Source organism: Phyllopteryx taeniolatus, chromosome 10 (genome assembly GCF_024500385.1).
Source record: "Phyllopteryx taeniolatus isolate TA_2022b chromosome 10, UOR_Ptae_1.2, whole genome shotgun sequence".
Lineage (NCBI taxonomy): Eukaryota > Metazoa > Chordata > Actinopteri > Syngnathiformes > Syngnathidae > Phyllopteryx > Phyllopteryx taeniolatus.
In genome coordinates, this window is record NC_084511.1 from 17,274,535 (window position 1) to 17,297,026 (window position 22,492).

The following is a 22,492-nucleotide window of genomic DNA, read 5'->3' on the forward strand; positions in this document are numbered from 1 at the left end:
AGGCTTGTCATTTAAAACAATAAACCCAAATTTAATTTTTTCTTTAATTTATAGTTGGGGAAATTACATCTTTACAAGAGCTTATTTGGATGTTACAAGCAAAACAGTGAGTGACAACAGACTAACAGCGTACCACTTGGAAAAAAGGTGTGGCCTCTTGTTAAACGTGGTGAACTTCAGTCTGCATCTGGTCATTATATGACGCAGATGAGTCGGGGAGGGGGATTCCATGTTTATGAACACTTATGTACATGTCACTCATTTAAAACAGGGTTCCCATATTTCCTTTAAGTCTAAATTTGGTTCTATCTTAATGAGTCATAGAGGGATAAAATGGAAACGTAAAAGGCATTTCAAACGAGTGCCTAATCTGCCAAACAAGTTTGGAAATTACATTAAAAAGCCATGGCAAAGATCCTTGTATACACATGGATCAATAGATACTCTAAGGTCATGTGTCCGGTTTCGCAAAAGGCTCAGCTAGTTGTTGGGAGTAAGTACTTTTTAAGTGGAGTAATCACCAGCCTCTGCAATGACTACTTGTCGAGGGTAGAGACAAGATGAACAGGCTGCTGATACACACGAGATGAGACCTCTGGATAAAAAAAGGGTTCAAGAAAGAACTTCAAGAAAAATTTATTTAATAAAATTCAAGACTTTCCAGGCTATTGGGAACCCTGTAAACACAGGTGAACAATGGCTTTAAGGGGAACTTAACATTACTCCAGATTTATACTGAATGATCCCATAGTGGCCATTTAACAAAAAAAGGACAAAGGGTGGTTGGGTATGGATGGGCATTGGAAGTGTTCCCACACAGAAGCGGCATGATGTCTTTTTTGTTGTTGTTTTTCAATCGTCCGTAAGATCCTGAACAAAAAGGACCTCAGAACGGCTGAGTCCGGCCTCTTTCAGCGTGGGAGGATTGGGCTGCTCCTCAGTCGGAACGCAGGGCAGCACTCGGCGAGGGAAGTTGGTGACGATATGAAACTTCTCTGGACTTTCTTTCAATGAGAACAGGAAGTCATAGATTACCTGAGAAAGAAAAAGATGGGTATGAATTCCTTGGTGTAACGACAATTACACATTTGAAGTGCCGTCAAAAGAGTTGAAATCAAAACTTAAATTCGTAGCTCCGTTTCAGGGAAGCAAAAATTATAATCATATGAAAGTCCCTGTAAACGTCTTCCGAATTTGACACACCGCAGAGAAGTGTTAACAACCCTGTCAAATTTGAATGATTATCCCCAAAAAAATCCAAGTATATTAATGAGGATTCCAAATCCTGAAAAATCAATCCATTGTCTCCGCTCCCAAAAATGCTGTGGGTGTGTCTGCGGACTGCGCTGAAACCACACCCCTTTCAATTGTTAACCGTCATTCAAATACTACTGCTCCGACTTGGAAAAAATGGATGCTACTTCGTCTAGCACCTCTCCTATGCGTACACAGCTATATGTTTGAGCTGGAAAAATATACCCGCGCTTAAAGCCTCCGGTGTCTGGAATATATCCCAACAGGTCACTGCGGGGCTTTTCCACCCCGCGACAAGGCGCGCTAAAGCAGCCATGTCAGCCCAAAGTTCCTGTCCACAGGCTGCCTGTCAAACCCGACTCACCTTGTCTCCGTTACATGGAGGTGGTCACAACTGATAACGCAGCACTCTAAAGCAGCCGCAACAGTGGACTCTCCGAAGGAAAGATGCATTTTCGTGATGTAGGCATAGCTAGCTAGCTAACTGCACGTCACAATTAAGGCACAATTGATATCGATTTTTTTATGCCGATACAGAAAAAAAATTCGATAACCGATTCATCGGCCGTTTATTTAAAAAAAATACACTGGAACCTCGGTAAAATGGACCCCGATATTGGATAAAACGGACCATTGGGACTAAACAACCTGTCCAAAAATAGTTCCCATTTGTCACTAAAATTGCCGTTGACAAAGTCTGTTAGTTCCAAAATTGGCTGCTGCTGTTTACTGGCGCTGTGGCGTAATGCAGGCAAAGAATGGGGCTGACGTATTTCCAGGTCACAGACATACATTGTGACTAGACATCCCTCCCGTGCACACATGGCGACCATGTTGAATGTAGGGCATTGACGTGACGGCCATGTGACAATGGTTCCATGTATTGTGCCGTAGAGCGCAGCGCTGGCAGCTAGAGAGCAGCATGGAGGCAGTGTTAACTGTGGAATACAAGTCTCTGGAGTGTGGAAGATGCTACTTTTGATACAGTAAAAAAAAAATGTCAAGCTTTCGGCAACGTAGTTGAAAATAGTAAGCACACTAATTCCTCACGGCTCATGAAAGCGACTCGCCTATGATGAGTACTGTATGTCAACAATGTCACCATAAGTTTGGATAAAATGTGAAACTTTCAAACATTTTCAAGCTTTTTAAAAATATTTATTTACAATAACTTTGTACTGTACTGGGTGTTTTAGCCCACGAAAAAAAACGTACAAAACAATTGTCTTCACTACGGTAATATGGGTGGATATGGCCTCGAAAAAAAAAGTCTAATGAATAAAATAACTTAATTTTTGGTCCCTTAACGCTTACAACAACAAAGATTTGAATTACAGGCAGAACATTTGACTTTTACAACATTTTGTCCTTAAGTATTTGTTGAATTTTTCCACAGAGGAATTTTCAAGTACAAAAACATGCAAAAACAGGATTAACTGATAAATTTACAGTCAGGCAAAAATGTACTAACCGTATTTTCATGACCATAAGGCACACTTAAAAGTCTTAAATTTTCTCCAAAATTTTCTTACAATGCGGCGCGCCTTATGTTTGCACCGAGTTCCAAAATCTGTAAATGTTGTTGTGTGACTTTAATGAGCGCTCCCCGCTTGACTGATTGGGAGCATTTCCTGCCGACACACTGCTTATATAGAGGAAGCCGAACGTGACTTGAGGACAGCATGCGGACGTAAAGGGGGAAGGGTGCGCATGACAGAGGACGCTAAAGACACGCCCCCAGTAGGTATATAGTTCCGGTATGTGCATCGGTTTGGCTAAGGACCCCCGAAAATGGCACTTACGAAGCACAGTTTAAACTGCAAGCGATTAGTTATGCGGAGGAACATGGGAATCGAGCAGCCGCGAGAGAATTCAAGATCAACGAATCCATGGTTCGCAAGTGGAGGAAGCAGGAAAACGAGCTTCGCAAAGTCAAGAAGACGAAGCTGAGTTTCCGCGAAAACAAGGCAAGGTGGCCAATGAGCAAAGAACAGCCGGGAGAAGCATCTCTACAGTCACCATTCCACTGAGTGCAATAACTTGGAGCTTGCCATCTTTCAGGGAGGCTTGAGGAAGGAACTCCGACCACTGGACATCGCTGTAAACCGGGCGTTCAACGTGAAGTTGTGAGCGCCGTGGGAGCAATGGATGACAGATGGCGAACCCAGCTTTACTAAGACTAGGAGGCAGCACCGGGAAAGTTACGCCACAATTTGTGATTGGATTGTGGATGCTTGGGCTAACGTGTGTGCTTGCACTGTTGTTCGAGCTTTCATAAAAGCCGGCATCATTTCTGAGGAGCCGCACGGCAACAAGGGAACCTGCCGTGTTTGTTTGAGAACTTGCCCAGCTGTTCATTTCGGATACAGAAGACGAGGACTTTGATGGATTTGTGGATGAGGACTGATAAAAAAAATAACGGAGTATACATTGTTAAATACTTCAATAAAGTACAACCGAACTCAGTATTGCTCACGCTGCTTTTCTAAAAACATTGTTTTAGCGTACATGGATGCTACCGTATGTTTTAAGATAGCGTATGTTTTACCATGCCTTCACCCAATAATACGGTGCACCGCCTTATGTATGTGTTAAATACAGAAAGAGACCCCGTAACTGAGACTGCGCCTTTTAATACGGTGCGCCTTTTAATACCTCACCTAAAAAATCACCATCGGATTTTAAAAGAATTGATTAGCAAATTATGGTGGAAAATAAGTATTTGGTCAATAACAAAACTTCATCTGAATACTTTGTTATATACCCTTTGTTGACAATGACAGAGGTCAAACATTTTCTTTAAGTCTCATTCCTCCATGCAGATCTCCTCGAGAGCACTGATGTTTTGGGGCTGTCGTTGGGCAACACAGACCTTCAACTCCCGCCAAAGATTTTCGATGGGGTTTAGATCTGGAGACTGGCAAGGCCACTCCTTGCCTATGGAGCCACTCCTTCGTTGCCCGGGTGGTGTTTGTGATCATTGTCACGCTGAAAGACCCAGCCACATTTCAGCTTCAATGCCCTTGCTGATGGAAGGAGGTTTTCACTCAAAATCTCACGATACATGGCCCCATTCATTCTTTGCTTTACATGGCTCATTCGTCCTGGTCCCTTTGCAGAAAAACAGCCCCAAAGCATGATGTTTCCACCCCCATGCTTCACAGTAGGTATGGTGTTCTTTGGCTGCAACTCAGCATTCTTTCTCCTCCAAAGACAACAAGTTGAGTTTTTACCAAAAGGTTCTATTTTGGTTTCATCTGACCATATGCCATTCTCCCAATCCTCTTCTGGATCATCCAAATGCTCTCTAGCAAACTTCAGACGGGCCTGGACATGTACTGTCTTAAGCGGGTGGACACGTCTAGCACTGCAGTCACTGCAGATTTGAGTCCTTGGCGGCATAGTGTGTTACTGATGGTAGCCTTTGTTAATTTGGTCCCAGCTCTCTGCAGATCATTTACTAGGTTCTGGGATTTTTGCTCACCGTTGTTGTGATCATTATGACCCCACGGGGTGAGATTTTGCGTGGAGCCCCAGATTGAGAGAGATTATCAGTTGTCTTGTATGTCTTCCATTTTCTAATAATTGATCCCACAGTTGATTTCTTCACACCAAGCTGCTTACCTATTGCAGATTCAGTCTTCCCAGCCTGGTACAGGTCTACAATTTTGTTTCTGGTGTCCTTTGACAGCTCTTTGGTCTTGGCCATAGTGGAGTTCGGAGTGTGACTGTTTGACGTGGTGGACAGGTGTCTTTTATACTGATAACGAGTTCAAACATGTGCCATTAATACAGGTAACGAGTGGAGGACAGCGGAACCTCTTAAAGAAGAAGTTATAAGACTGAGAGAGCCAGAAATCTTACTTGTTTGGAGGTGACCAAATATTTTCCACCATAATTTGTTAATAAAATATTTAAAAATCAGACAATGTGATTTTCTGGACTTTGTTTTCTCATTTTGTCTCTCATAGGTGAGGTTAACCTTTGATGAAAGTTACAGGCCTCTCTCATCTTTTTACGCGGGAAAATTTGCACAATTGGTGGCTGACTAAATACTTTTTTGCCCCACTGCATCTTTAGATTTAGACCATAAGACGCTGTGCATAACGCATTGGTAAGCTGAAAACTAGTTGTCGGCTCAGTGGTGTAAGGCAGAAAGTTGTTACGCATCTAGGAAGTTCCGCCTCTGCATCCTTGACCATCCAATTACAAATCTAATAGCGACCATGTTCGAGTTGTGCTTGACATGATAAAATAATTCAGAAAATCAATTTCCTTTCATCAAAAAAATACTATCGACAGTATGCATGTTATTTATTGAATCATACTAGCTCTTTAATTAAGACATTGAACGGTAAATGTCTGTGTTAGTACGTCAAAATAGCTGTCCATGCATGTTGCCGCTAAGCAGAATTTCAGCACGCGCACATTCACCCAATCACAGATCGAGCCGCAGCCTCGCTTGTGAATGAACATGGAAGTAGGTGCGATGTAGGTGCCCGGAACTTTTGCTAAACGATGAGGGCTAAACAGTCAGAATGGCTCCTAAGACAAGGGAAACTGCTAAAGGTACTGTTAGGAAGCACTTGTCAGATGAATGGAAAGATCTATGCTTTTTCTCGCATTGTGTAATCATCATTGGCTCTGTACACCACACAAAAGCAAGTAAGGTACTGCATCTTTGTTGTTTTTTTTTTTTTTCTCTTTATTAGATTAACAAAAAAATGAGAAAGCACTCACTGGTGATGAGTGCGGCAATCAAAAAATGATAAAAATTATAATTTTTTTCTGAATTGCTTTGTTGCGCAAAAACCAACCAATGAATCAAAAAAGGCAGACAAAAGAAAACACCAAACAGAATATCCCCATTATTCAGTGCAGCAGTTGTACGCCTTCTCTCCTCTTTAGTTAAAGTTAATGAGCAATAAACAGTTGTTTGTTTAGTGTGTTTTTTATTATAATAGTGTGTTTTAATTGACTTCTTTAGTGTACTGTATTTTCAACCACACTCTGACAAAAAAGGTAAGTAAAACTTAATATTGGGGCTGGAACGGATGATTGCATTTCCATTCATTTTAATGTGAACCGTTACCTCAATTTCCGAAGACTTCGGATTACAAACGAGGTCACAAAACTAATTACATTCAGAAGCCAAGGTTTCACTGTATTTTGACAATTCAGAACTACATAATTCTCTATTTTAAATGGTCTTTAACATGTAGCTGTTTGGTGGAAGGTTGGCAATATTCACACTTTGAAATGAATGTAAATATTGTTAAGGATGGGAGCTTTTTTGTTTACTTGTTTACTATGTGGCGGCACAGTGAATGACTGGTTAGAGCGTCAGTCTCACAGTTCTGAGGACCGGGGATTGCCCCGCCTGTGTGGCGTTTGCATGTTCTCCCCGTGCCTGCGTGGGTTTTCTCCAGGCACTCCGGTTTCCTCCTACATCCCTAAAACATGCACATTAATTGAAAACTCTAAATTGCCCGTAGGTGTGAATGTGAGTGCGAATGGTTGTTTGTTTGTATGTGCCCTGCGATTGGCTGGCAACCAGTTCAGGGTGTACCCCGCCTCCTGCCCGATGATCGCTGGGATAGGCTCCAGCACGCCCGCGAGCCTAGTGAGGAGAAGCGGCTCGGAAAATGGATGGATGGATGTTTCCTATGTTACTCAAGGTCCTGATAGGAGAAAAATGTTACTGACATTTTAAAATAAATGTACGTCTGACACACTCTAATTTACTCATTTGCCCTTTTATATTAGTTCAATATGTATATGTATATTTTGGATTTAAAGTAATAAGTAAAAATAATGTTATAAGGCTGTGTACCAAGACAGCAGCATCACACATTGGCTTTGAGAACTGTGAACTCCCTTTGGAATGGACCTTTTACCAGCTGTGGAGAGGCACACTTTACTGTGTCCTGTTTAGTTTTTTTTCCCTATGGAATACAAGGTTTTTACAGAGATGCCGAGTGGATTACTCTAACTAAACTGATCAAGACGAAGTACAAAATGAAAAAAAAACCAAAAAAAGAATTTTAAGCACCGTATTTTCACGACCATAAGGCGCACTGCACTGTATTAAAAGGCGCAGTCTCAGTCACGGGGTCTATTTCGGTATTTAACACATACACAAGGCGCACCGTATTATTGGGCACAGGCATGGTAAAACATACGCTAGCTTAAAACATACGGTAGCATGCCTGCAAAGTAAAACATCCGCTAGCATGCATGCTGGCGTATGTTTTTAAAAAGGCAGCGGGAGCAAAACTGAGTTCGGTTGTACTTTATTGAAGTATTTAATGTAAACAGTGAGTTCAGTTGTACTTTATTGAAGTATTTAACAATGTACTCACATTATTTTTGGATCAATCCCCATCCACAAATCCATCAAAGTCCTCACCTTCTGTATCCGAAATGAACAGCTGGGCAAGTTCTCCATCAAACATGCCGGGTTCCCTCTCGTCATTGTCGGAGTCAGTCTCGTTGCCGGGGGGCTGTTCAGCAATGATGCCGGCTTTCGCTAAAGCTCGGTCAACAGTCAAAGCAGATACCATAGTCCAGGCATCCACAATGCATTCACATATGGTGGCATAACTCGCCCGGCGATAGATTGATAGGTAGCGCCATTTCATAAAACGAAAGCACCAAGACAGACCTCCTTGAAAAGGTTTGATTTTCATTTCTTTTGCAAGCGTTATTGCCCTCAGTCGAATGGTGACTGTAGAGACGCTTCTCCGGCTGTTCTTTGATCATTAATCCATTGCTCGAGTTGGTCTTCCAACTCGGGCCACCTCGCCTCGTTTCCGCGGAAACTCAGCTTCGTCTTCTTGACTTTGCGAAGCTCGTTTTCCTGATTCCTCCACTTGCGAACCATGGATTCGTTGATCTTGAATTCTCTCGCGGCTGCTCGATTCCAACGTTCCTCCGCTTAACTGATAACTTGCAGTTTAAACTGTGCTTCGTAAGCGTGTCTCTTTGTAGGTGCCCTTTTCAGGGGTCCTTAGCCAAACCGATGTTGTTTTGCACAATGCACATACCGGCGCTATATACCTACTGGGGGCGTGCCTTTAGCGTCCTCTTTCACGTGCACCCTTCCCCCTTTAACGTCCGCATGCTGTCCTCAGTCCCGTCCGCCTTTCCTCTATATAAGCAGCGTGTTGGCAGGAAATGCTCCCAGTCAGTCAAGCGGCGCGCTCATCAAAGTCACACAACATTTAGAGATTTTGGAACTCGGTACACACATAAGGCGCGCCGCATTATAAGGCGCTCTGTCAATTTTGAAGAAAATTTAAGACTTTTAAGTGCGCCTTATGGTCGTGAAAATACGTTAGTCAGCTTTGGCGTACACAAAAGACACGTCCCGGAGTGTGGACTCACTGTAAGAGACTGCCCAAAGAGGAATCGTCTTTCCACACGGGTGTCATTGGGCAGCTTGAACACTATTTTGACACTTTCTGGATCATCTGCAAGCGGCTCTGGCGGGAGACATTCTGACTTCCTCTCCTTTTCTTCTTCCAGTGTCTGGCGTCACAAAATAAAAACGAGTGCAATATGACCAGACTTCTTCATATAGCAGGTGGGCTAATGAGTCGTGACGTGCTGCAACACTCACTCGTCGTCTCCTCTCCTCAGCTAGAGCGCACTGCAGGACCTTCTCTTCCTCTAGCCTCCGTTGCTCCTCCTCCTCTCTCTTCTTTCGGTCCTTCTCCTGGTCGGCACGGAGAGAGGCCTGGTACGCCTCATCCTGTTGCTGTCTTAGCACTTGGGTCTGACTTCTCTCCTCCCTGAAAACAAAATATTCATTTAGAGTAAATCACTGCTATTTTGTGGTTAATCTTTCTCGCCCCCGCCAAATCTTGAGTTTTAAGCATTTATTTCACTGTATGCCTATGAATACTGTATAGTATTTTAGCATGTGTTGCTCCTCCGTGTGTTAAAATCAGTTGTCTGGAGGTTTATAATTATTGTAACATTGATGCAAATTTATGTTAACCCATCTATGGCAATTTGCATGATGTTAGCAGACTGTCATTACTATATGGTTTGTTTGAACATTTGGGTGTTTCAATATACAATATTTAATTATCCATTGTTTTGTGTGTCCGTTTTATAGTACATTCCAATTGGTAGGGACACCTTGAAGCAAGCATGCGTCACTGTTATTTGGAGAATTGTAAGAGGCTTTTACTCAAATTGATGTTATTCGATAGTTTCCTGTTTCTTGACAGCACGCGAGTGAGAACAAGTGCTTTTAATAAAGTTTGTGTTTAAAATCGGAGGGGTAAAACTTAAATGTTTTTCATATGGTAAGGATCTACACTAACTTTTGCACTAGTATTGTGCGACCAACTTTTTCCAGTTGGTCGCATCAGCACATGATTTTGTCGCACCATTTTTTGAGGAGGTATAGCATGACCATGGCATACCATAGTTTCGATTGACAGTGACTCGAGATAGGATATTTGCAAAATATGTGGCTGTAAACAAGGTTTGTCCGCAAAAAGCAGCAGACAAAACAGGTCAATTAAATGTAAACAATAAAATAAAAACAACAAAGGCTTTACTTTTATTTGATCATTTGATGGACTCAAGAGGGGAATATTTTTATACCGTGGGCTGCTAACCCTCGTCCCCTGGGAAAACCATAACCCTTTTAAAATATTTGCATAAGTGTACCACCTCACTATAAAAGTATCGGTTATGACTATTCACACTATTTTGCAATTTACTAGCAAAAAAAAAAAAAACTATTTAAAATTATAATACCAAACAAAACTGATAAATCATTACTACTGCAATTATTGCAGTTTATTTTATTCTATTTTTATTTTATTATTTCTCTCTCTCATGCAGGAGGAGGAGATTGCAGTGGGGGGGGGGGGGGGCAACTTTCAACTATTAAAACATCCACTCGTAGAAATGGGACAAGATGAAATTTTTAATGGCACAAGCTGGGAAAAAAAGGTTGCATATGCTTCGCAGTCTCGAGCCCTATATGGTTTCTCTACAACGCAGATTTTCACCGATTGTGGGTGCATCTGGAACCAAAACCACATGATAAACAGGTGTTCAAAGTAAAGTTGAATTTGAATATATACTGACAACAGTGTGGCTGGCAAAGGATGTCATAGGGTCTGTCATATTATTCTGTGTTCGGTCCGATTCAAGACAGCACATGCTTTTGAATGTTGGACTTTCCTGCACAGCAGCGTGTCCTATGCTATGTTCAGACCGACGACAGTTACTCGCATGAGTTTGATTGTGAGAGTTATTTATACACACTGAACGCACATTTGGCTTCACGCTACATTTGCGCCACATTGATGTGCTCCTCCCACCTCGGTCCTCTTCAGCGCGTCATCGGCGAGCTCACGTCTGATGACGGCGCCCTGTGAGTGGCTACAAGTATAACGTGACCCCCCGGCTGGTTCCGTTGATTTATTTTTTTTCCTCTTCCGAGTTCTACATGCCTTTCCAGCCCCACCGCTACGCAACTTTCGCGGCTGGCGACGGTACACTGTGAGAGGGCACCAGCTGGACTGTTACTCACCATTCTCCAGGCTGATTGACTGTCGCACCGCGATTTGTGGCTTGAAGTTAAAATTTCCTAACCCGAGCGAATGGGCAAAGAAGCAATTTTTTTCTTGCTTGCACCACTCCCATTGTGTCAAACACGTCATATACGCCATCCGGGCATTCACGCCTATTCACCCGAACTGCTTTGACTTTATATGTAATCACGTCGTGTGAATAGTTAAATATGCATCCGTTCTGTACACAGCATTAGAATTGAACTATTCTCAGTACCGTTCAAGGCGCTCAGACATCAGATATGTTTGGTTGGCCTCCATGATGAAGGTGAGCTGATTGACAAAGTCCTCGGGCTGGATGAGACCCTCCAGGCGGCCGACTACTGTCATCTTGCGGTCCTTCAGCATGATCATGGCCAGGAATGGATAAGTGTTCTCTCGCAACGCTTGGGACACTAAATAGGATGGACAAGAGCATTTTACATAATTACTGCTAATATCTGTTGTGACTTTTGCCATTCAGCTCCTCATTTGAAAACAGAAAGTTCTGCAAAAAGTACTGAAATATATAAGTTGGACATGTCTTTTACAGAGTTTAGTGAGGGTCCAATTAATGTCATCTGTTAAGATAATTCATTTTAAATTCATCCTGCAATTTCAATCAAAAGCCCCTTATTTGAGTAGTGTACTGTATTTACTACTGACCACTAGGGCTGCGCGATACATTGTTTTAGCATCATCATCACAATGTCCATGCGCAACAGCCAAATGCAGGGCCCTGCGATGTTGGTGTGCTGTATTGTTCAGGCCTTCCACACTGCACTTGCTCAGTGTGAAAGGTCCCCGAATCAAAGTGCAATGCCGATGATTACGGGGGTGTGGCCATCCCATATTTGGAAGTGCTGACGTAGGAGCCAACCAGGGAGGAAACAGAAGTAGACCCCACCCCGGCAAGATGTTGCTGTATTTTTCATAAAGCCCTGGCATTGCTCATTTTAAGGACGAGGAGGAGCACAACGAGGACAAAGAGGAAGAGGAGACGAGCTGCAGAAAAAAAAAAGGATAAGGGGTTATCTCATTGTAATGGCTCGTCGGAACCTCAGAGAATTTAGGCTTGTTTGTGAACTACAATTTTACAATTTCAGGCGAATCAGAGATTTTGGAACAAAGAAAAACCACATGTATTTGAGCTTCCTCCATTTCCCCCTTGCCGTTTACAGTACAAGTCCACCAAAATAGCACTCAGAAATCACTCTGCGAGCTTCTCTCCCATTGGAGGCGCTCCAGAACAGAACATTTTTCTATCCGATGACACAACACTGAGCGTCAGACATCCTCAGCATTGACGTGACACTCGGCGTCGCGTCAAAACACGCTGACACCCCCTCGGCACACACACAATGAATGGGAAAGTCGAGGGCGTCAGACGCCTTCCCAAGTGCAGTGTGAAAAGGCCTTTATGCAGTGAATCAACTGTAATATTAATAAATGACCAGCAGAGGGACGTGGTTCGACATGCTAATAAGATTAGCACCTACAACCCCATTTCCAATGAAGATGGGATGTTGTGTTAAACAAATAAAAACAGAAGAGAATGGTTTGCAAATCATGTTCAACCTATATTAATTGAATACACTACAAAGACAATATATTTAATGTCCAAACTCATGAACTTTATTGTTTTTAGCAAATAATCATTAACTTTGAATTTTATGGCTGTAACACGTTCCAAAAAAGCTGAGACAGGTGGCAAAAAAGACTGAGAAAGTTGAGGAATGCTCATCAAACACCTGTTTGGAACATCCCACAGGTGAACAGGCTAATTGGGAACAGGTGGGTGCCATGATTTGGTATAAAAGGAGCTTCCCTGAATTGCTCAGTCATTCACAAGCAAAAATGGGGCGAGGGTCACCTCTTTGTGAACAAGTGCGTGAGAAAATATCAAACAGTTTAAGTACAATGTTCCTCAAAGTACAATTGCAAGGAATTTAGGAATTTCATCATCTACAGTCCATAATATCATCAAAAGGTTCAAAGAATCTGGAGAAATCACTGCATGTAAGCGGCAAGGCCGAAAACCAACATTGAATGCCCGTGACGTTCGATCGCTCAGGCAGCACTGCATCAAAAACCGACATCAATGTGTAAAGGATATCACCACATGGGCTCATGAACACTTCAGAAAACCAATGTCAGTAAATACAGTTCCGCGCTACATCCGTAAGTGCAACTTGAAATTCTACTATGAAAAGCAAAAGCCATTTATCAACAACACCCAGAAACGCCGGCGGCTTCTCTGGGCCCGAGCTCATCTAAGATGGACTGATGCAAAGTGGAAAAGTGTTCTGTGGTCCGACGCATCCACATTTCAAATCCATCCATCCATCCATTTTCTGAGCCGCTTCTCCTAACTAGGATTGCGGGCATGCTGGAGCCTATCCCAGCTGTCATCGGGCAGGAGGCGGGGTACACCCTGAACTGGTTGCCAGCCAATCGCAGGGCACATACAAACAAAACAACCATTCGCACTCACATTCACACCTACGGACAACTTAGAGTCTCCAATGCATGCATGTTTTTGGGATGTGGGAGGAAACCGGAGTGCCCGGAGAAAACCCACGCAGGCACGGGGAGAACATGCAAACTCCACACAGGCGGGGCCGGGGATTGAACCCCGGTCCTCAGAACTGTGAGGCTGACGTTCTAACCAGTCGTCCACCGTGCCGCCCACATTTCAAATTGTTTTTGGAAATTGTGGACGTCGTGTCATCCGGGCCAAAGAGGAAAAGAATCATCCGGACTGTTATGGACGCAAAGTTCAAAATGGTATGGTGCTGTGTTAGTGCCAATGGCATGGGTAACTTACACCTCTGTGAAGGCACCATTAATGCTGAAAGGCAGATACAGGTTTTGGAGGAACATATCCTGCCATCCAAGCAACGTCTTTTTCATGGACGCCCCTGCTTATTTCAGCAAGACAATGCCAAACCACATTCTGCACGTGTTGCAACAGCGTGGCTTCGTTGTAAAAGAGTGCGGGTACTAGACTGGCCTGCCTGGAGTCCAGAGCTGTCTCCCATTGAAAATGTGTGGCGCATTATAAAGCGTAAAATACGACAACGGAGACCCCGGACTGTTGAACAGCTGAAGCTGTACATCAAGCAAGAATGGGAAAGAATTCCACCTACGAAGCTTCAACAATTAGTGTCCTCAGTTCCCAAACGTTTACTGAATGTTGTTAAAAGAAAAGGTGATGTAAAACAGTGGTAAACATGACCCTGTCTCAGCTTTTTTGGAACGTGTTGCAGCCATGAAACTCTAAGTCAATGATTATTTGCTAAAACCAATAAAGTTTATCAATTTGAACATTAAATATCGTGTCTCTGTAATGTATTCAATTAAATATAGGTTGAACATGATTTGCAAATCATTGTATTCTGTTTTTATTTATGTTTAACACAACGTTCCAACTTCATTGGAATTGGGGTTGTATGTTACAGTGTATAAACCCCAATTCCAATGAAGTTGGGACATTGTACAAAACTTACAGACAGAATACAATGATTTGCAAGTTCTTTTCAACCTATATTCAATTGGATACATTACAAGGACAAGCTAGTTAATGTTCAAATTGATGAATGTTATTCAGGTTTTTTTTTTTTTTTTTTTTAAACATTTTGGCAAATATTTTCTCGTTTTGAGTTTGATGCCTGCAACGTGTTCCCAGAAAGCTGGGACAGAGGCAACAAAAGACTAAAAAGGTTGAGGAATGAACTCACAACTGTTTGGAACATTCCACAGGTGAAAAGGTTAATTGGAAACAGGTAAGTGTCATGATTGGGTATAAAAGGTGCATCCCCAAAAGGCTGTTGTTCACAAGCAAGGATGGGACGAGGTTCACCATTTTGTGAACAACTACGTGAGCAAATAGTCCAACAGTTTAAGAACAACGATTGTCATTTTTCACTTGCAATGTTTTTTTTTTTACAATATCACGCAACCCTACTGACCACCAAACAACATTAAAGATCCCATGTTTTGGCTATTTAGACGTCCATAGAGTGACTCTCTAATATGGACTTCTTTTAAACGTGTCACTTTCATTTAAAAAAAACACCTTGTTTTTTTCATATGACTCTGTGTCCAGAAAAGGCCCCTCTTGACAGCTAGTTCCGTCTGACACAGTTTTGTATCCGCTTTCTCCATATTTGGCTAAGACCGCCCCCTTTCCTCTGATTGGTTGCCTCCATGTAGAAGACCCACTTGTGTGACCACACGTTTGTTATGTTGACAGCGCTGGCTCAGGAGCGGAAAGGGAAGTCAGAGATCTTCGCTAGTGACATAGATAAGATAAGATAATTCAAATGACCTGATTATAGGCCTCTCGGCAGACACGTCTGGAAATCAGCAATGTGTAGACAATTTTAATTCATATTTCATGTTTACTGAGGCACCATCAAGACAATATTACATCCCAAATACTAGAGAAAGTTGGTTTGGCAAAATATGTCCCCTTTAAGACCACTTGCAGAACAATGTCCAATACAAGATTATTGAATATTCTGCCTTTACAAAGTTAATCATGTTACATTCTGATTGACACAGAAAGCCATTTAACTATATTCAATTATTTATTTGTAGTATTTGTTGTATTTAGTGGTGGATAAGTGTAACTGCATCATACTGAGACACATGTTGCTTTGCTCAATGAGAGTAAAAAATATAAGGAAAACCGCAAAAACAACAAGACATTTTCACACATGTAAGCTTGACATTGTGCCCAACTGAAAAAAATACACCAATATTATTGCCCTGAATGCTGAGTCAAATAGGAACCAGTCTGCTTACCTCGGTAGCCCTCAGGCTTGCTTGTTGAGCATGCCCAGAACAGCATTCGGGTGTTGACAAACGTTACCACCTCTTCTGTACATAATGTGGACCTACAGAGAATAATAAATGTGCAGCACAAAATTAACCTCTTCTTTAAAAAATTTTTTAAAACAGTTCATATTCTTATAGGACATCTGGAAACAGCAGAAAGTTAACAAGCACATGACTAACACAAGGGTCAACATCATGTTCTTTAAAAGGAAGTCTAACAAAGTGGGGTAAAAATAAAAAAACATACCGGCAAAACTCATCAGTGTCTTGATGATCGTCTCCATGAAGGTATACTAAAAGGTAGCGGAGCTCCCGTTTGGCATCATTTAATGCCTGTCAACATGTGTGAGAGAACTTACTGTAAAATATAGTTGGGACACTTAACAACTTGATGCTGAGACAGATGTTGGTGAAAAAAATGATCAAGTATATATAAAAGTATAGATTTTTCCTCTTAGAAAGGTTTTTTGTTCATAGCCTCAAATTATGCTGGCGCCAAATACAACAAATCAGATATGACAGTAAACCTATATAAGCTAACAGTAAATATTAGATGGCTATTTTTCTTTATGCATTCATTGTTCTGAACTCCTGAGATGCATACTGCTTCGTGAAGTAGTTGTGCTATAATGGAGGTTTTTATGAACGTAGTTCGACTTCCCATACGCCTAGGTCAGACTACAGGATTTTCACCCCGATATTGGCCCAATTAACGACAAAATTTCTTGTAGTGTGACATAATCCACGACCAACGATTTGGCCCTACGATTTGACCCTACGATGCCAAAAAGAAAAGTCTAGCATGTTTGCTTTTTGGGATATCTCCCGAGTAGTGTGACATAAAAACCACAACTCTCCAACAGCGATGTCGACCAATAGGATTGCATATTGTGACCGTCGCATCGCGTCCTGTGTTTGTCGTGGTCAACATACTTGCACGCCGTTGTTAACATACTTGCACGCCGTTGTTAACATTTATTCATGCGCACAAACCAATGTTTACCAAAGCTTTAGACCATGATTGTTAACGTATAACCGTTAATGCTAGCACTAGCTTGAAAATTTGTCTTGTAGTCTAATCCAGGCAATAGCTGACTCAACTGCTCCAAGATCCAATTCATCAAAAATCTGTTCCACACAATTGTCAGAATTCTTAATGACCAATTTATCAATTACTATGCCCATTCCTCGTGAGAAGAAGCGCAACAGTTAACTGATTAATCAACAACTAATCGATTATCAAGTTAATCGACTATTTTGATAATAGATTAATCGTTTAGACCTTGTTCAACTTGAAATTTCTGCCTCTCAAATTTAAATATTCTTTTATTTCTGTAGTCCTCCATCCAAGTAGACTGATTATCTTTGTGTTTGATCAGAATAAGACATTTGCAATCATCTACTTTTACTTTAGAAACCGATCCACATTTTTACCAATTTTCTGACGTTACGGACCAAACCAGTAACTGAATCATAATGATTTTATGTTTGTGCATTTTCTGCAGTGTCAATTACAAATAATGTCCTGTTTTTTAATAATGGGATGGCAATTTAAAAAAAAAAAGTTTTATATGCAATTCATCGAAAAAAGAGAATCAATTGCTAAAATAATCATTGGTTGCAGCCCTATTTATGAGTGGCAATTAATTCTTACAAACCTTATCACGATAAAGGAAATCTCTAAACTCACCTGGCTGTATGTTCCCTGGTAAAAAACAGGATGTGAGCGACCATACTTCTCCTCAAAACTATGAATAAAGGAAACAACATCCCCAACAGGGTCTGTAACACGACCACGTGGGTCCGGCCTCACAAACCGCAGGGCAAACCTGGAAGACAAATATTGTGCCCAACTGTGAAGCTCATGTTTGCACAAGCACTTGGTGCTTGTCAATCTGTTATTCATCTTACCTGAATATGTCCAGAAGTGTGTAATAAGTAAATCTGAAAGGTAGCATTATCAAATAATAACTCCATCCTAGCAAGCCCTGAAATACAAAGCCAATTAAATCAATGGATGGACAAGCACCAAAATACAAAACTTTAACATAAAAAGTGGAAATCCTATCAGACAAGAATGCATCAGTAGAATATTCCTGGGTCGGGCTATATAGACATCTTAAAAGTAGACTATCAATTCATTTAAATACAGCTTATCCTCATTAGGGTCTCGGCTTAGGGTTAGCCTATCCCAGCTGACTTTAGAGTCTTCAATTAACATAACATGCATGTTTTGGAATGTGGGAGGAAGCCCAAGTACCAGAGAAAACCCACACAAACATGGGAGAACACAAAAACTCCAGAGAGGAAGGCATGAGCTGAGAGTCGAACCCCAAACGTCAGAACGATGAGGCCTATGGGCAAACCACTCGTCCACCTGCAAATTTTTATTTACTTATTTTTTTCCCAGGTGACTTAATAAAAAGCCTGATATTTTACAGTCAAAATGCACAATGGATAAGGAATTACAGAACTCTTGACATCCACTTGTAACACTGGTTGAAATCACTCAGTTTTGGGTTGTTCTGTACTGCTGAGTCATTGAGAAGTACAGCTTTCATTACCAAAGTAGCTGCTATTATTATTATTATTATTATTATTTATTATTATTATTATTATTATAGCCCAGAGTTTGAAAAAATTAAGCAAAATGCCCATAAAGATTTGATTGTATTTTTACTTGTGGAAGAAGAACTTCATCACAAAGCCACCAGACACACTTTGTACACTTTTGAGATCTCTCCCCCAAACGAACTGCCAAGTCATTGGTAGAGAAATTCGGTGTGGAGAGGTTATTACCTACGTTAAATTATTGTGATGTCACAATTTAACAAAATTCAGAATGGCTCACTCACAGGCACATTTTTGGAAATAGGCAGCTAACAAAAGATTTACTGTGTGGTTTAATTTCACACTTGATGGGTGGGCAAGCACTCCTGAGACCCAACTCTTTGTATACAATTGAAATGTAAATTTTCCAATGAAATACAGCAGACCTACCCTGGGCTGCGGCCTGGAGACAATATAACTATATACTCTGTGGTCTGCTGTGTTGACCTGTAATGGTCTAGGCGGTGGAGGGTTGAACACACTGGGCACTCCTTCCTGCTCATTGAGCCTGTCTTGTACTGCAGCCTGAAAGGCAAACATTAAAATTAATCATGACAACCGATCGGACCAGCACGAACTCCCAACAACATGTTGTAGGACTACGTCGAAGCGACACTCAACTGGTACACATATATACACACACACACCGAGGTTTGCCTAGCCCTGGAATAAAGGGCTAGCACGAACTCCCAACAACATGTTGTAGGACTACGTTGAAGCGACACTCAACTGGTACACATATATACACACACACACCGAGGTTTGCCTAGCCCTGGAATAAAGGGTCTAAAGCAGGTGTCTCCAACAAGTTGCTCGCAAGCTACCAGTAGTTTATCAGGCCATTTACAGTAGCTCCCCAAGGATTCAAAATTACAATAGCACACATTTGGTTCATCACTTGGTAAAACCAATCTCAGTTCCCATCCATTCAAAATCACACGTGTCCCCACCCACTCCCGAGATTTTACAATATTTGTCAGCAGGCTGTCAATCAAACATTTGTGCTGTGGTGCTTGCTGTCTGCCATTGGAGCGGGCTGGTAGGAGGGAGCAGGCCAAATTACTTTTTGACTGCTGACCAGGTAGCAGGATGTTAGCCAGCTAGAACAAGATCAATGGCAGCAGCAGGATATCATCACACCATCCATTTTCTGTACCGCTTATCCTCACTTGGGTCGCGGGTGTGCTGGAGGGTCTCCCAGTTGATTATTGGCGAAAGGCGAGGTACACCCTGAACTGGTCCCCAACCAATCTCAGGGCACATAGACAACCATTCGCACTCACATTCGCACCTACAGGCAATTTAGAGTTTTCAATTACCCTTTTTGAGATGTGGGAGGAAACCGGAGTACCCACAGAAAACCCACACAGGCACGGGGAGACCATGCAAACTCCACACAGCCGAGGCCGAATTTGAAACCGGGACCTCAGAACTATGAGGTCGATGTGCCACCGTGCCCCCATAGTCATGCCAGTGGGAGGCAAAATTTACACAAAGACTAGGAAACAAGCTTTCGTTTCACTAAAGTGAGTGCGAAGAGTGTACGTGTCTGATCTGAATGACACGAGTCTGGCAGTCAGTAAAAAATGCAACGTCGAAAGGCATTTCACCATAGTCCCACCAATTTCTCCTGGGACTTTGCCGCAGGAAACAACTCTATGAAGAGAAGGCAAAGTACCCCCCTCAAAAAAAAGAGTTTCTTTTTAATCAACCGACGAAGAAGGCCAGCGCATTAACAGAAGCATCATTTTAAGTGACACACATCCTGACCAAGCAGAAAAAGACCTTCACTGGTGGCGGGATCATTTAAGAGTTATGAACCCGGTGACAGGATTATCATTCCAGGGAATCCAGGACAGTAAATATTTAAATCTTCTGTCCACTATTGCCGATGTTGAGCTTGGCGGTGTGTGTGTGTGTGTGTGTCTGTGCGTGTGTGTGTGTTGTTGGCGGATGCGGTGAGACAGCTGGAATTGGACATCAACATAATTGACATTTGATTTTGTGATATACTATTGGTAAATTTCAGTTATTTTACACAATATGAGTACTGTATCATCCATCTATCTATCTGTAAGATTGGAGACCCCTGGTCTAAAGGGTACGTAACCTTTGGGTAATTTTAGAAACAATTCTCAGGATGGTGCAATGCATTTCTACACCATGCCAAACTATAGCCACAATCATTTTGATCAACAACATTGAACATTATAATCCTGGTGAAGGATGAATGTTTGTGGAACACATAATTGTGGTAGTGTGGCTGGTCAGTATATGAAAACTTTAACAGGTTACCTCAATGTTCCAGTTATGCTGCTCTAATGTGCGTCGACATTGGTCGATTGATTCCAAGCCAGTGAGGTCCTGTCAAAAACAGAACACATGTATGAATTAAATCAATTGGTTCAGATTTCACGTTTGGGCGAATGAGCTATTAGAGTTAACGCTACTGGTGATGTCAAATTCTAAGGAATCAAAGTTACCTGAGAAAACAAGTGCGTTTGCACAATAAACGTTAACACAACAAAACCTAAGTCGCATGTAACAGGAAGACATAGAGAAGCTCCCCAATGACCAAGCTGTTGGCTCTCTAACTGCCCATCAAGGAAACTGCATCAGAGTTCAGTCCAGAAAGTGTATTAAAGGATTGCGTTGGGCTACTTTCATTATTAGAACAATTTTGCCAAAAACGACTTCAAAGACATCAGTGTCCAAAACTTTAGTGAGCACTCGTTCTTCACAACAGAGCGATCAGCTGAACTATTTGAAACAAGGAGTCAGCTAAGTAATGACACCAGCGCCAAAATCTACTGAAGCCAAATACAAAATAATGTTTAGGGAAACCGGCACCTTACGTCGTTGGCTCTAAAAAAGACAGCCGATCGTCTGAGATTCCAATCAATTCACTTTTAAGTCTGCTAATTTGAGGAGATGCAAGCTAATGCTAGCCTTGGTTCTAACGTTAGCTCTGAAGTTAACCACTATGGAAGTTGACTGTGTAAAAAAAGCTTCAAACACTGACACTTCGGCCAAACGGTGCCAGTTCGCGGCCGCCGAAGCCACCCCATCGAAACGAACTGGTGTCGGGTCGTGTATTACAGCCCGTTTACCTGAAATTGGAGGAGTTTTTCGGTCTGCGCCTGCGATAATTCGGGGTCCTCTGGCGCCGCCATCTTAGCTCGCCAATCACCTAGCAAGACTCGGCAACGTCAAAGCGGGGATTCGACGAGCTCGGCGAGCGAGCTGCTGACACTTAGCGGCCTGGAAGACGTGATGCTCCCAAAAGCCAATCCAACACAAAAAGGAAAATACACCGATTTTTTTTTTTGCAGTCTTAGTATTTTAGGTTGTGAAATAAGGAATTGAAAATGGGCTACACTGACTGAGTTTGACTTTAATATTTAATTAGTCGTTTATTAGGAAGATTCACAACGACTAACGACCATTAGTAAAAATACATCAGCTTGTTAGCCCCCAGTCAACCGCGACATACACACACAGTTCCTCATATTAAAGAATTCCTCGAATTTTTACTTTTTACTTAAGTACATTTCAGTCTATACTTCTACTCATTTAAAGGAGTTGATACTCTTTTTACACTTGTACTTCTATGTACAGAGTGTGAGTACTTTTGCCACCTCTGCCATCCACCCATTTCCTACGGCTTTTCTCACCTTTTTTAACCGCATGCAGTCTTACATGTGGCTGGAAGAAGATACAATTTCTCATTTAGGCTAAGTCCCAACATTGTATAGGCAAAATTTTCAAATAGTGATTCTTGTATTGCAATATGCACGCACTTGACCTCATCTGGGTCGCAGGTGAGCTGGAGCCTATCCCAGATGACTTTGGGACACAAGTGCGGTACAATCTGTACCAGTCAATCGCAAGGCACATGTAGACAAACAATCATTCACATACAGTACATGGAGAAGGACACTAACTCCACACAAGAAGGCCAGATCTGGGATTCACCATGCTGCTCAGAATGTTAATGCTATTGGGTTAAATTTAAAGTTAGTGTAAAAGCCTGCATCCCCACGTACTGTTTCAACATCATATTTTTAAGTTTGTGGATGTGATACAATAAGGACATTTCTTAGGCTCCAACATGTCTGTCATTTTATATAATAGCCAGAAAAAAAATAACACACCTCCTCAGCAATTTCTTAGTGTTACAACCTTCAAACTTTAATATTTTCCTTACC

At 41.9% G+C, this 22,492-nt stretch overlaps 1 protein-coding gene across 1 annotated transcript; it reads right to left on the reverse strand.

Moving 5' to 3' along the window:
• Nucleotides 1-26: 26 nt before the first annotated feature.
• Nucleotides 27-21,551, reverse strand: faf2 (Fas associated factor family member 2). Its single transcript, XM_061788689.1, has 11 exons — nucleotides 21,395-21,551; nucleotides 20,580-20,648; nucleotides 18,675-18,809; nucleotides 17,586-17,662; nucleotides 17,365-17,503; nucleotides 15,922-16,007; nucleotides 15,642-15,733; nucleotides 11,071-11,248; nucleotides 8,876-9,047; nucleotides 8,641-8,784; nucleotides 27-1,035 (listed from the first exon to the last, which is right to left on the reverse strand). The coding sequence occupies exons 1-11, from the start codon at nucleotides 21,455-21,457 to the stop codon at nucleotides 853-855; spliced, it is 1,338 nt and encodes a 445-aa protein (XP_061644673.1). The 5' UTR covers nucleotides 21,458-21,551; the 3' UTR covers nucleotides 27-852.
• Nucleotides 21,552-22,492: the final 941 nt, after the last annotated feature.

Excerpts from the sequence above, each read along its gene's own strand:
- faf2 (XM_061788689.1), bottom strand. The coding sequence starts at position 21,457 with ATGGCGGCGCCAGAGGACCCCGAATTATCGCAGGCGCAGACCGAAAAA. Across the intron at positions 20,649-21,394 it reads AAAAACTCCTCCAATTTCAG|GACCTCACTGGCTTGGAATC; the intron begins GTAAACGGGCTG and ends TGTTTTTGACAG. Across the intron at positions 8,785-8,875 it reads CTGAGGAGAGGAGACGACGA|ACACTGGAAGAAGAAAAGGA; the intron begins GTGAGTGTTGCA and ends TTGTGACGCCAG.